Genomic DNA, 16265 nt, shown 5'->3' on the forward strand with positions numbered 1-16265 from the left:
GGCTGGTCCATTTTAGTTCCCTGAAAGGGTAGTGAGATTAATAGATTGTGTACAAACTCGCGTGCTGTGACACAGACAAGCTAGGTACGTGTCAGTTATGCAATAGTGTGTGGTGATACTCCACTTTAATGCTGTAAGTGCCATTAAAGTTAGTTAATTCGGTTTATGTAAAAGTAATTTAAGACTACACCCCTCAGAGATAGTAATGGACTCGCTGTATTTACAGAACGTGGTCCTGTGAAGTGAGTCAGCATCCTTCACAAACACGCTAGTCAATACGTCATTATCTAAATACACGTGCTCCCCGGAGGTCAGGCCACCGGTCATCTCATAAACAGACCCCTCCCACCACAGGTCATTTTATCGACACATACCCGAACATGGCAGCTGACTAATGGTCATTTTATTATCTTATATTTAACCCCCTCCCCGGCCACTGGTCAATGTAACCTTTATGCAAAGTAGGGTTGACTCATCTCTACCTGATACGGATAGGGACGAAATTATGACACCGTCTGAAACAGTGTTATCTGATATGAGTTAAAATTAGCCATGGTTTACATATCAAATCTTATCATACAATAAAATGTATTATGATATTTTGTGTGGCATATACATGTATCTATATATATTTAGTCGAGCTAATTAGAATATACCAATATACATTGCAGAATTAATTAACACTGTGGTTACAAATCATTCCCATATACATTGTGTGTAGATTGAAGCATTTCTATATCATTGTCTGAAAACATATTTCATGTGCCTAAATTGTTCTGTCAAAAACTATGTATTGAAACTAGCTGATATAAAATGAAGTGATTAGAATGATCTTTAATTTAACTTATATCCACTGTTTATTTTCATTTATAGAGAAACTTTTTTTCCTGTCGGTGTTTTGATTGGGAACAATTCTCTCTAATACATTGAATAAGCTTATTACATTATATGTTATTAATGTCATATAACATTTAAATAAACTCAGACCTTAATGTCTTCACAATTACTATAACTGGTTGTAAGATGCCTATAGTGTTTACACGGTAATGTATAATACATAGGAAATACCTCAGCGTATCTAATGAACATTATGATTACGATGTAGTCTTTTCTACCTTACACTATGATAGATTTGCACGTATCTATATTTATCTTATCTAAACCTGAACCGAAACAATTGACCATTGTAAAATGAGTCCATTGTTTTAAAATGCTACACATTTGTTTATCACAAATCTTGGTTTCCTTTGCGAACTACGCACTTGAGGGCAGTGTGACGTACATGGGACACGTGAGTGACCTATTAGTAAGACAACACGTCCTACTTTCTAACCCTGGTTTGTTTTGGTACAGATGCTGACCCCTGGCGTTCACGTGTACTGTATAGCTGAAGTGCATGGCACAGCCATGTTAGGAAAAGATAACAAGAAAAGAAATATACAAAGTTTCACAAATACAATTTGTATACATATATGATAATAATAGAATTATTTTGATTATAAAATAAACAGTTCATAATTGATTTATTTTATAACGGTTCATTTAACTGAATTTGCATATGTCCAGTGTTCTACCATTTTGATGCTTTAGATGGAAAGGCCATTTTGATGGTAAAAAGTCTACAAATGACAGAAGAATTGTACAACAGATAGCTATCAATTATAACCCTTCACTATATGCTGTGAGTTAAAACTGAAAGATAAATTAAACTTTAACTATTCTGCAGTACTTCAAGGACTCCTCAGTGATACTATAAAGGGGGCCGCGGTGGCCGAGTGGTTAAGGTGTCCCGACACTTTAACACTAGCCCTCCACCTCTGGGTTGCGAGTTCGAAACCTACGTGGGGCAGTTGCCAGGTACTGACCGTATGCCGGTGGTTTTTCTCCGGGTTCTCCGGCTTTCCTCCACCTCCAAAACCTGGCATGTCCTTAAATGACCCTGACTGTTAATAGGACGTTAAACAAAAAACAAACAAACAAAGATACTTTAAAGGTATAAAGTGTCTTGGAGTCAAGGAAGGAAACATAAAATAGGTGGCAAAAGTATTTGTCGAGTTAGTTACAAAAGAGTAAGGAAAGGGTCGTGGGCTCGTGAAACACTGACCCTTGGTCAACTGTCGTATCCAAAAGCCTACAAATTAAGGCAATTAGAACATTACAAATAAAGTTTGAACATTTGTTTCTCTGTAAAGTGGATTTCATCAGTAAAGTTGAAAAAAGTTGATGTATCCTTGAACAGATCGGTCTGCTGTAAATGAGTTACGGCTGTATGATTCCGAGGGAGTTGAGAAAGACTAAAAATGAAATTACCACGGATAATAATTTGTGAACCGTAAGTGAAGACGTCTAATTTAAAGTTTACTACGAATGATATGAAGTCAACGTCAACGTCACAAAGATCTTTATTGGTTCATACATGTCAACGATTAGAAAGAAATAAGACAAGGTAATTGTGGTTGGTATTCACGGACTTATCTTTTGTTTTATGAAATTGATGTTATCAAAGGATCGCAAATAATGTTACCACACGTATACTGCCACAGTACATGTACACAACTAGTTTGTGTTATCTCGATGAATTTCCAGAACTGAATGTCTGTCTTTACGACGAGTTTTCTTTCAGTGTAAAATAGTAATTTTAACTTAACGTAAAGGGTACTAGTACATTATATAGCGGTTTCGGTTTCGCTGACGAAACAGCGTGTAGAAGGTAGCATTTGCATTATCATTTCCCCATCAACAAGTCCCCCCCCCCCCCCCCCCCCCCCCCCCCCCCATCAATAAGTCCTTCTCCTATCAATGTCTTTTATATCACCTACCCCCCCCCCCCCCCCCCCATAAAAGGCCGATGTTAAACCAAGGACATACATACGCCCCTTATAAAACAAGCCAAAATATGAGAGAAAACAATATTTTTTTTTACTGAACAGGACCTTATTTTAAGGTTTATATTTGGCTCTAAAAGATCTCTCATACAGCAACCCCAAGGTACCCAGTAAAACAAATGTTAATGTATTAGAACTTCTATAGGCCTGCAATATCTGTAGAAACCGACGTGATTTAGTCCTCTATAAAATAAAACTAGAATTGTGAGAAAGTCGGATGTATATGAATAGCAGTGCTGTAACCCCGGGAGCATCCTAAGTGGAGGTCAAAACTCAATGGGTAGGGTGAAACACGAGACACCATGACAAGCATTCTACCGGAAGTAGCCGCTCCAGTTCACTCGAGATGTAGGTCAGTAAATAGTCACGTGTCTGTCTTTGACGAGGTCGTGTGTCTCTTCTTAGTCTAGCATGATCTCATGAACAAAACGAAAGATTGAAATAACTACAGTAACATAGATATTTTATTTAACCCCAAAATATTTAATTCACACTCATAGATTGACAACAATGAAAAAGACAGGAAAGCTATACTGTAAATATTGATATATACATATACATATATAAAATCACGTAAAACATAAGAAAAGTGACATATATATTGCCTGTTTGTTTAAAAAAATGTACACATGTCAAAATATTCTTTGATCTAATAATAAAGTGGTGTTGAATATTTATAATCTTTGTCTTTTTGGCATGGTCTTTATATTTATTCTCTGTAAATGTTTGACAGAATTACAAAGGAAGACAACAAATATAGAAATATGCTGCAATCTCTAACAGCAAAAGATATCTAATCAGTGTAAAAAATGACAGTAGTATTCAGAGCTACATTAAAACCAGATCTTCATTCATTTCCAGCTTCATATTATGTACATGAAATATTATAATATTTATTGTTTTCAAAACCATTGCTCTCTTAATTGATTGCCACTGATACCGAATTATCTGCCCTTGTTTACTGAATAAGTATATGGTATCAAGCATGTAATCGGAAAACAAGAGGCGTGTATTGCGAAGTTTGGCGATTTTGAAAAGAGATATATAACCACAAGGAAGGTGTCATATTTCAAATGGATTTCCACCATTAAATACTTGATGTTGAGTCTTACTTAAAAGACATCTGCGATTTTTGACAAAATGTCTAGAATAGGATCGTCGACAGATATAGAGGGCGCTGTCTGAGTATTGAATGCACTTCCTGAAAGAAGAGCTCTGGTACGCCTTTCTAACTGAATGGCGGTATCCACAACAGCCTCTATGTTTGAATGGGTGACGCCGCTCACGTTAAAATTGATGTGAATTTGCTCCGCTAATTTCCGCCGATAGAAGTCGCCCCTGTCCCCTGACAAGCCGTTGTCGTCATGGTTACCACGAAGATATGTTTGGACCTGATCAATGTTGCTGATACGTCGCTCCTTGATGAGTTTTGTGTTGTTCATCATCAATATGATCCGCTCTAGAGCAACCTGTATACACAAATAAATAAGTCTATGTGGTTTATTCAACGTTGTTAACAAGGCCAACAATTACCCTACCACAATTATGTTCTTGCGATTATGCATGCACTTAATTAACTTAGGAAATCTAAAACTATGATACATGTTGGGACATCGGTGCAATTAATGTTCACGGAATAACAAAGTTCATATATCTAGAGTTATCGCCCCTCGTGTACACATTACGTGTAGCTATTTTTGATTTCCGGCAGATGGCCCTTCAGTAAACCGCAGCGATCATAGTCATGACATCAACGGATCTTCCCGTGCCACGGTACTCTAGTATCCTACCTGACACTTCAATACCGTTGGGGTTGAAATATACACAACATTGTACTAACAAGACTTAAGAAGTCAAATAAATTTTGATAAAAGGATAACTCCTGAGAAACTTTTGAAGACTGTTACCATAATGGTCAGGGCAAATTGTTACTTCAGTAAGTTGTAATTTCAGAAATTATCTAGACAAAATATCCGGAATTCTAAACTGAATAACTTTGTAATCAATAAATTTCAGTTATGTATGCAATGTCAATGTCTGTAGACAGAATAATAACGTCAGAGTTTCGAACGGAAGTAGTTCATAACGTACATTAAAAAAGCAAATTAATTATCATAATTATTTGACTGCAGTTATTATTATGAAAAATGGACAAACTATCGTGATAACTAGCCTCAGTTATCAAGATAATTCGGCTTTATTATCACGGTACGTGATGATTTGTTCTTGAATTGCCCTCGTTTAACGAGTTGGAGTTAGAATTGAATGTCGGTTTTCTGTACCTGTGCTATCCTGTTCATAGTTCTGACTGGAGCCATGCTGTCCAGTGGTGGCCCGGCGTTGTGAGAGCAGCGGGGAGCTCTGGTCAGCTGATAACCCACTCCGTACGACATGATGGAGGCTGGAACACAGTATGGGAGGGGATCACAGATTATGTAAAGATATGTCGCTTATAATTATATTAAATGTTTCGATTGTACATATGTATTTACTGCCATCTAATAAATATTAATGAATTAGCAAAGATTCTATATCATTTTCTATAAATTCTATATCAATGTTATGATTTAAAGAATTGACATATTGCTCCTCAATGTTTTGTTGGCTTGCTACAATGTATTATACAACTTCAATGTGTTTTTCATGGTAATGATCGATGATTCCCGAAACTGTATGGCATTGTCGGATAACCAGGATTGCATGGTTTCCTCGCCATCCGTCGTGTACGTTTTGTACGTATACTACGTACGTAACGCCAACGTTTGTCGGCGCTCTAGCTTGTTTTCCACGGAATTTTATCGGAGAAACTTTCTACTTCGAACTGTACATAATAGTTATAGATTATTCGATATAAATAAACAACAATAAACAATCGTGTTTGTCAATGTTAAACGGGAAGTATTTACACACACTTAAGTGATTGAAGTCGTGAGAAAATGTAAATTTACAATCGCTTTACCTCGATCTGTCATATAGCTGTACAGTTTCCAAGTGACGTTCATATATATATACTAAATAGTACAAACTACGTCTTTGTATTAAATTGTTTTCATTTCATGCCCCTGTTTTATCAAATAAAATATAGTTTATTATACTGTACCCCCCTGTATTTCCATACGTAAATGTATTATAGACTAGCCTAGTGGTTAAATTATGTGTCCTTATTTTATTACACGTCCCTGTATTGGTATACGTCCCTGTATTATTACATGTCTATATTATAGTATACGTCCCAGTATTATTACAAGTCTATATTATAGTATACGTACCTGTATTATTACATGTCTATATCATAGTATACGTCCCTGTATTATTACACGTCTATATTATACTATACAGCCCTGTATTATTACATGTCTATATCATAGTATACGTCCCTGTATTATTACATGTCTATATTATAGTATACGTCCCTGCATTATTACATGTCTATATTATAGTATACGGCCCTGTATTATTACATGTCTATATTATAATATACGTCCCTGTATTATTACATGTCTATATTATACGTCCCTGCATTATTACATGTCTATGTTATAGTATACATCCCTGTATTATTACATTTCTATATTATAGTATACGTCCCTGTAGTATTACATGTCTATATTATAGCATACGTCCCTGTATTATTACATGTCTATGTTATAGTATACATCCCTGTATTATTACATGTCTATATTATAGTATACGTCCCTGTATTATTACATGTCTATATTATAGTATACGTCCCTGCATTATTACATGTCTATATTATAGTATACGGCCCTGTATTATTACATGTCTATATTATAGTATACGGCCCTGTATTATTACATGTCTATATTATAGTATACGTCCCTTTATTATTACATGTCTATATTATAGTATACGTCCCTTTATTATCACATGTCTATATTATAGTATACATCCCTGTATTATTACATGTCTATATTATAGTATACGTCCCTGTATTATTACATGTCTATATATATACAGCCCTGTATTATAACATGTCTATATTATAGTATACGGCCCTGTATTATTACATGTCTATATTATAGTATACGGCCCTGTGTTATTACATGTCTATATTATAGTATACGTCCCTGTATTATCACTGTATTATGTCTATGTTGTAGAATACGTCCCAGCATTATTACATGTCTATATTATAGTATACGTCCCTGTATTATTACATGTGTATATTATAGAATACGTCCCTGTATTATTACATGTCTATATTATAGTATACGGCCCTGTATTATTACATGTCTATATTATAGTATACGTCCCTGTATTATTACATGTCTATATTATAGTATACGTCCCTGTATTATTACATGTCTATATTATAGTATACGTCCCTGCATTATTACATGTCTATATTATAGTATACGGCCCTGCATTATTACATGTCTATATTATATTATACGGCCCTGTGTTATTACATGTCTATATTATAGTATACGGCCCTGTATTATTACATGTCTATATTATAGTATACGTCCCTGCATTATTACATGTCTATATTATAGTATACGGCCCTGCATTATTACATGTCTATATTATAGTATACGTCCCTGTATTATTACATGTCTATATTATAGTATACGTCCCTGTATTATTACATGTCTATATAATAGTATACGTCCCTGTGTTAGTACATGTCTATATTATAGTATACGTCCCTGTATTATTACATGTCTATATTATAGTATACATTAGTGATGGGACATCGGTTGAAAATCTGTTTCGATTATCGGATCGCATCAGATAGGACAACCGATGTAGTCAACCGATTAATAATCGGTTAAATCACAAGTGTTTTGTTTCAGTTATTAATCATCATTTTGTTATGTAATGTGTATCAATAATTATCTTTTGTAAGTGTAATTATTCCTATTTCTTAGTTGATGGTGCACATGAATGTATGATTGAATGATTAAGAAAGTTACAACTGTACTTTTGGTCAACAGCTATGACTTAAAAAATAGATATTAATGATCCAAGAAGAATGAAGTCCAGTAAAAGTATCTGGATTTCACAGATTTGTTTATAAAACATGAAATTGTCCATGATTATATACTTTTGTTAATAAAGTGACATTTTCATTTTCTACATGGTCTTTGTAACTTTTGTTCGTTGAATTCTAGATGCAAAAGTAGTAGAATACAATATGAGCAGGTACACATATAAAATCAAGAATTACAAAAGAGCAATGATGCGATGCCATAGAGCTTATATCCCATTGAATATTCATTGATGGATATTGCCATTATTTGCATTGGATATTTACATTGTAATTGTACCAGACTACCAGTGTTTTTTTTTTTTTATTATTAATCATGCATGAAAATGCAATTATTAGCGCTTTTAATTTGTCTACCAATGGCCAAATAGTTGGGACTTCCAAAACTGACGAAGAAAGTTTCAGAAACCTATTTATGAGAAAAAATATTATAACTAGCAAAGTTTTATTCAACAGATTAAGTAACAACTAATTAACAAATCCACTTTCTTTGATTTAACAAAAATATAAATTGGAAACATAACTTAACAGTTCAGTGAATAAATGTTAATTTCAAATATTGTGGTAAACCATAAATTTATCTATTAATATTACAGTATGCAATTACAAAATATAAATAAAAATGTGCTTCTTTGTAGAATGAAGATTGTGTATTGCCTATTGCGAGATTATATAAGTATGCAGGGATTGAGCAATGTGGCTGGACTGTTTCCCTTATACCTAGCAGAAACATACCTCATTACTCAGCTAATATATATAAAATATGCTAAAACTTATCATTAAGAAACCAAATGATTCCTCCAGCGCTACTTATTATCGAAAATAATAAACAGATGGAGTCATTTAATAAGTCTTTCACTATCTAATACTATCAAATACCGAAATGTAGCAACTTGTATTTTTGTAACATTTCTTACAAAGGCGGCAAACAGCGACCGTCATGTCAAGGTTTTTTCTAGAAGGACCCCATTCTTTTTTTTATTTTGCGGAATGCATATATATTCCATACTTTTGACTTTGCCTTTCCAACCCCGGGTGGTCGAATTATAAGCTCTGTATCAGTATCCGTTGTAGTGGCAATTGCAACGGAGTCGTCGACGACGAGGCAGCCGTCCGCCATCTTTATTCTAAGGTTATAACATTAGAGTGACTTCCCTTGATTCGGGCGCATTCGATGATCGATTCTTGAAAAACGGAAATCGATGGTCGAAATCGAAGGTGCATTCGATTCGTCAATCGATTATAATCGATGATCGGAGCACCACTAGTATACATCCCTGTATTATTACATGTCTATATTATAGTATACATCCCTGTATTATTACATGTCTATATTATAGTATACGTCCCTGTAGTATTACATTTCTATATTATAGTATACGTCCCTGTATTATAACTTGTCTACATTATAGTATACGTCCCTGTATTATTACATGTCTATATTATAGTATACGGCCCTGTGTTATTACATGTCTATATTATATTATACGTCCCTGTATTATTACTTGTCTACATTATAGTATACGGCCCTGTATTATTACATGTCTATATTATAGTATACGTCCCTGTATTATTACATGTCTATATTATAGTATACGTCCCTGTATTATTACATGTCTATATTATAGTATACGTCCCTGTATTATTACATGTCTATATTATAGTATACGTCCCTGTATTATTACATGTCTATATTATAGTATACGTACCTGTATTATTACATGTCTATATTATAGTATACGTCCCTGTATTATTACATGTCTATATTATAGTATACGGCCCTGTGTTATTACATGTCTATGTTATAGTATACGTCCCTGTATTATTACAAGTCTATATTATAGTATACGGCCCTGTATTATTACATGTCTATATTATAGTAAACATCCTTGTATTATTACATGTCTATATTATAGTATACGTCCCTGTATTATTACATGTCTATATTATAGTATACGTCCCTGTATTATTACATTTCTATATTATAGTATACGTCCCAGTATTATTACAAGTCTATATTATAGTATACGTCCCTGTATTATTACATGTCTATATTATAGTATACGTCCCTGTATTATTACATGTCTATATTATAGTTTACGTCCCAGTATTATTACAAGTCTATATTATAGTATACGTCCCTGTATTATTACATGTCTATATTATAGTATACGTCCCTGTATTATTACTTGTCTACATTATAGTATACGTCCCTGTATTATTACATGTCTATATTATAGTATACGTCCCTGTATTATCACATGTCTATATTATAGTAGACATACGTCCCTGTATTATTACATGTCTTTATTATAGTATACGTGCTTGTATTATGAATTCCTGTATTTGTTTGATACTTCTCTTTATACACATCTCTATACCATTTATTTCATTACTGTATTTTTTGTCCCTTGTTTTCTTAATATGTATACGTGCCTGTTTTCGCAGATGTTAGATTTACATATCAGAGCATTAAATATATAAATGAAAACAGAATAGATACAGGACTGATTAATATTTCTTAATGCAATATATATTTATTACCTCAGGTTTCCATTGCCAATCAATTTCATCATTCTAGATTTAAAATTATCTTTTGACTAAACGCTATCATTGATATTCAATGCGAAAATCTGTAGGCTTAGTACACACACTACCGAGGGCGTACACATACATTGTATAAAGGGAAACTTGTCAAAGAAAGCATTCTTATATAATACGAGTATACAAATCGGGATATATACAATTCAGTGCAAGTCTAGATATGTAAATTTAATAATTCAATGTGATCTGGTGTGTACATACATGTGTATATATATATACATTGTTACTTGCACATATTCATGTCTGTGACGTACCCGGCCCGTTGAGCTACACATTAATTTCGGGACTATGATTAACATGCTCCCGGAATAATAGACTTATTCATTATAAAAAAGAGTATCCATTGCTATTTCTCCTAAAATAACTGACTATCAGTCTTAATGAACAAATTCAATAATTTACTTTATCATTTCACGTAAACATCCCATATGCATTACATGTCATTTATTACTGTGTGTATTTTATATAGTTAATGTGCCCGATAAACGTCACTATTGTCTATCCATACATATATCAGGTACACAATACAAACTACCACCACCGCTATTCACGATACTACAATACTTGTCAGATAAACTTGTTTTAAAGCCTCGCCGAGCAGGGAGGTCGTTATGTTATCGCTAGCTAGCACACCTGTCCGATCTACCCAAAATCGCACACCTGGTTCTATACTCATTAACACCGTAGCACACATCCCAAACATTCTAGTGAGAGTCGTATATATATTGTAAAGTTAAACATTACTTACGTATTGGGCTTACTGCCTGGAGAAAGGTAAGATCTGCTATCGAGTGGTATGACAGTAACACCTGGGAAACGCTGATCGCTCAGGTAGCCATATGTAAACAAATAACGAAGGGGAGATAACTCCCAGGTAACTGGGTGAAAGTTGTGCTGGCGTGCTAATTTCCAACATACACCACAAGTGTTTTCACCTATTTCATATTCCTTACATATAAGATGAACAATCACAATGACATCAAGTTAACGTGAAATAGGTTAAATATGTTAGATTTAATGTGAAGATTTTAAATATATACACTGTATATCTATACATTTATGAATAATCCTTCGCTTTTCCTTTCATTGTTTGCAATAATTTTAAGTCCAATTCAAATAAAAAGAGTAGGCATACAATAAAAAAATGTATTTCTTGTAAAATTAGTGACAATTGAGAAAAAATAAATGCTTGTATTTATTATGTGTTTACATTAGAATGCCATAATTACATTACAGTCTGTTGAATCCGCCAATTTGTCCATCTACTCTCTTTGTCATGCTAAACAATTGTTGTTTTACCTCTTGTTACATAGCTTTCGGACGAAGTATTTACATCTCCGCGCGAGGACGCAGGTTTTGGACGAAGCATTCATCGGAACATTTAAGAAGTCCCACAAAAGCGTGATCAGTTTCCAACTAATAAATATGTTCTTGTAATTTTCCATAAATCATATTTTGCGAGCAGTATTCGGAGTTAGCATCATTGTTTTTTTTGTCCATGATCATTTTATTATTCATAATTTGAATTTAAATAAATTTTATTGCAAACAATACACAAACGAATTGGACGCTAGGTATCACAACCTATCAATGTCCTCACCGTGATATAATTATACATATGTAAAATTTATCAATGGCCTAACGATAAAAAGCATATAGTACAATGTAGTTATAGTATAGTGTCTTAAACAGAGCAGAAAAGGAAAAGGAAAGAGAGAGAGAGAGAGAGAGAGAGAGAAAGAAAGAAGGATATTTGTACATGAAATGAGAATAAATTGTAAAAGATAACGGGCAGGCAGATTACATTATGAATATTAGACATGTATATTTCGCTGTCAACAATGAATTTGTGAACATGTTAACAAATAGCCTTGTTTGATTTTATATCTAAGGATTATCACCGTACATAAGGCTTTCGTGTGTTATATTTCTATACTATGATAGGTGTGTGATTGAACTTTAAACTGTTTTGAAGTGTTCCCATTTCTTTTTTCTAGCGACAGACATTTCCATAAATTACAGGTATTAGGTATAACAGAAGACATAGATAGACGATACCCTTTTTCATTTATCGTAGAATAGATATTGGAAACACCCCTTTTATTTCGTTAACATTTGGTAATATTTTGGTACAAATTTTTCCCTATCTGAGAAGCATATATTCTTTTTTTTTTTTGAATTTAAACAAATAATGATATTCATCTCCTACTTCGTCTCCATTACACAGTGTACATATTCTCTCATTACGAATGGAATTTACAAAACACTATGCAATCCCTTTTATCTAAATGATTAAGTAGATCACAAAACCAAAATTAGATTGAACTAAAATATCATTTTGCCTTCTTCTGCTTTATTTCGATATCCACATTTGAATAAACTGATCACCGAGTTTGTTTTACGAAATGTTTCAGCAATATTTTTTTTAATGATCTTGAATGTTGGTTTTTACAAATTGTAACAATAAGGAATGAAATGCATCCGTTTCTCGCACTGCATATGCAATATTATATAATTTACTTGATAATTTATCATCTTATGTACTTGATTTGTGAGTAATAAAGATCATTCTACTTTTAATTGAATTTCCTAATGGGAGTGCGACATGAAGTGTGAAACAGTAGGTACAAAGTATATTGTTTCCCCGTTCTGCATGACTGACTTGATTTAATAACTTATTAACAAACTGATGAAATATTATCTAATATTCAGTAAATAAAATTTTTAAATGAACATAAAATGACCATATCGATTAACGCTCGTGTATATAAATATATCAAGTCAATAAATCGTTAATTTTCTTTCAAAATGCCAATGTTGTTTATTTGAATCGGACGAGTCTGCGGTTTCTCAATATTTGATTTACATTTATGACAACTATACCCTGGCCTTGTTGAAACCATTGTGATGCTTATATAGTATAAAATACCAGACAAACAGTTATTAATTATTAAAGAAACATTTTTCCGAATCGGTAAACAATACACCAGCAACATGTGCCATTATTGATCAGTTCGCTGTCAATTGGTTGTAGACAGTTATTATGTATACGGTACATTGTAACAAAGTTGTTATTTATTTGATAATCAAACATAGGAAAACCAGCCTTTAGTGCAAACGAATATTCTACGGATTGATAATTGTTAATAGGCTTAAGTTTCATGTTGCCGAAGAAAATGATTATGGATATCTTCAAATGGAGTTGATTCATTTTATTACTTTGTCACAAATGACCCCGACTTCATGCTCAAGGGGGCCGCGGTGGCCGAGTGGTTAAGGTGTCCCGACACTTTAACACTAGCCCTCCACCTCTGGGTTGCGAGTTCGAAACCTACGTGGGGCAGTTGCCAGGTACTGACTGTAGGCCGGTGGTTTTTCTCCGGGTACTCCGGCTTTCCTCCACCTCCAAAACCTGGCACGTCCTTAATTGACCCTGGCTGTAAATAGGACGTTAAACAAAAAAAAAAAAACCCAAACAACTTCATGCTCACTACAAATGAAACAAGTTACACTCTTAAGTCATCCCAGAGGTGGCGATATAAAACATGAACAGTCTAGCAATTTCACTTTATTTTTTCGTGTCATATTAATACAAATGTATGAAATAATCATGAAAAAAACGAACATGTTAAAATGACCTTAAAGTTGTTGCTAACTTATTGACAAAAAGTAAGTATTCTCAAGTAAAAACAAGAATAGGCTGTATGTTTCATATACTAACAAACATTACCCCTTTACCCTATTACCATATTCCAAACGTTTGAGTCTCTCTTTTACCTTTAACATGTAGAATATATATATAATTAATGGCACCATGAGGGAATTCTATCGTGCTTCCCATCTATATATAGTGTGTCACTTTCGGTACTTTAAAGACGTGTAGTCCATACACGATCGGCTATGTAAAATCCTTAATAGAAAAGAGGATATATCACTTAAACATGAATTTCTAGCAGAGGAAGAACGACTTGGCTAAAAATGGAGCAGCTTAAGTTTTCATATTTATAGTAAAAGTCCCCATCGATATGGTACAAAGAATTTTGCTTAAGCATCATTACGTGTTTGGTAATATTTTATTGAACTCGAACGTTATACATGTAGGTATTTACAGTATGCAATCTACAATGTAGCTGCCTTGTAGTTAAAGCATTGACATATTAGTGCAGATGATATAATATATTCCAACCAAACTCAGATACATGTGTACCAGTTATCTGCTATCTTAATGTTATGCGACAGCCTCAGCTAAAGTAGCATATTTGTTGTGAAACTGCTGTCTGTCGTCGATAAACTGTGACGATGCCATGATCCTGAAACTGGACAGATCAAGGTAAACTATATGCTTTAACCTTTCAAACTGATTTAATATTGAAATGCTGATGTGTAGAAACTTCCTGATGTAGAATACATAAACTAATCGATATCATAGTCATTATTTATCAACAGTCATATAAACTATTGATGTCGTTTTCAATATACATTGTATGTATACCTCAAATCATCACCTTTGTGAATAGCTGTATAGTGTAACCGGTTCAGAAGATATTTGATATACATTAGCATTGTCTAATCTATTGTAAAGAAGTCGATTTAAAATTTTATTTTTATTAACATGCTAACATGCTGTATCGGAAACAGTATCATACCGTCATTCATTTTTTTATGTATACATCAACTTTATCATATAAATAAAATCAATATATTAAGATTTGGGGATTGTTTCAGATAATTTTCTACTTACTTTTCATCTAGATTTTTTTCTTTTTCATAATTTATCCTTTAGCTTGACATGAAAGACATAGAAGGATGGGACAGTTAAATTTAGAAGTCAACTGCACTATGCGACCTACTTAGTCATTACATACCTAATGGTGCTACTCAGATGTATTTGTTACAATATGTAAATCACATACAATGTGTTTAGCATATCTTACTGAAAAGACTGAGCAGTAGCTAGAGAGGACGACTGCTGGTTTCTATACGTATACATGTATTAAGGAATGTGTGTATTGTGAGTCTAAAAACAAATTTATCAGACATGAGAAATTGTATTATTTTGTTTAAAATATCTAAGATTTTTTTTTAGAAATTAGTTTTTGTATTAATTTTGTATCTTGTTTAAAATATCTAATAAAACATTTCTTAGACATGATTTATTGTATCATTTTGTTTAAAATATCTAATAAAACATTTTCTTAGACATGAGTTATTGTATCATTTTGCGTAAAATATCTAATATAACAATTTCTTTCGGAGTTATCTTATTTTCAAATAAAACCTAGAGGAATTTCATTATTTTGTGATATATTTTACTATGCTATTTCAATGCTTACATACATCATCTAACTATAGATTAACTATCTATTATTTATGTGAATATTGATGTGATATAATGAAGATAATCAAATTATATCGTGATCAAATGTGTATCGATTAACAATTTTTAAAGTTAAGTTATGTTTAAAAATGAGGTAAATATTGTCATTATTTACTCAGTGAAGCATTTAATTGTACATAAAACAATAGAATCAAACGTCCGATACTAATTCAGATTGTCAAATAATAACCTGCACTATAGCTTGTAACCTGTTACTCTGTCAGTAAATGTGTTTTCAAATGTTATTATAATAATATTTAGATGACATCATATAACTTATGCAAACGGTTAATTATTTTAACATTGATATCTAAAGATAAAGCGTATTAATATCTTTACTTAATGAAGTCTTATAAATATTACCAACAGAATGAAAAAAAATGATGAT

The 16265-nt window shown here is 32.9% G+C and overlaps 1 protein-coding gene across 1 annotated transcript; it reads right to left on the minus strand.

Moving 5' to 3' along the window:
- Positions 1-3327: 3327 nt before the first annotated feature.
- LOC117325930 lies at positions 3328-11429 on the minus strand. Its single transcript, XM_033882448.1, has 3 exons — positions 11249-11429; positions 5168-5286; positions 3328-4354 (listed from the first exon to the last, which is right to left on the minus strand). The coding sequence occupies exons 2-3, from the start codon at positions 5276-5278 to the stop codon at positions 3998-4000; spliced, it is 468 nt and encodes a 155-aa protein (XP_033738339.1). The 5' UTR covers positions 5279-5286; positions 11249-11429; the 3' UTR covers positions 3328-3997.
- Between the last annotated feature and the right edge of the window lie 4836 nt (positions 11430-16265).

The sequence above is a fragment of the Pecten maximus genome, chromosome 4 (genome assembly GCF_902652985.1).
Source record: "Pecten maximus chromosome 4, xPecMax1.1, whole genome shotgun sequence".
NCBI classification, from domain to species: domain Eukaryota; kingdom Metazoa; phylum Mollusca; class Bivalvia; order Pectinida; family Pectinidae; genus Pecten; species Pecten maximus.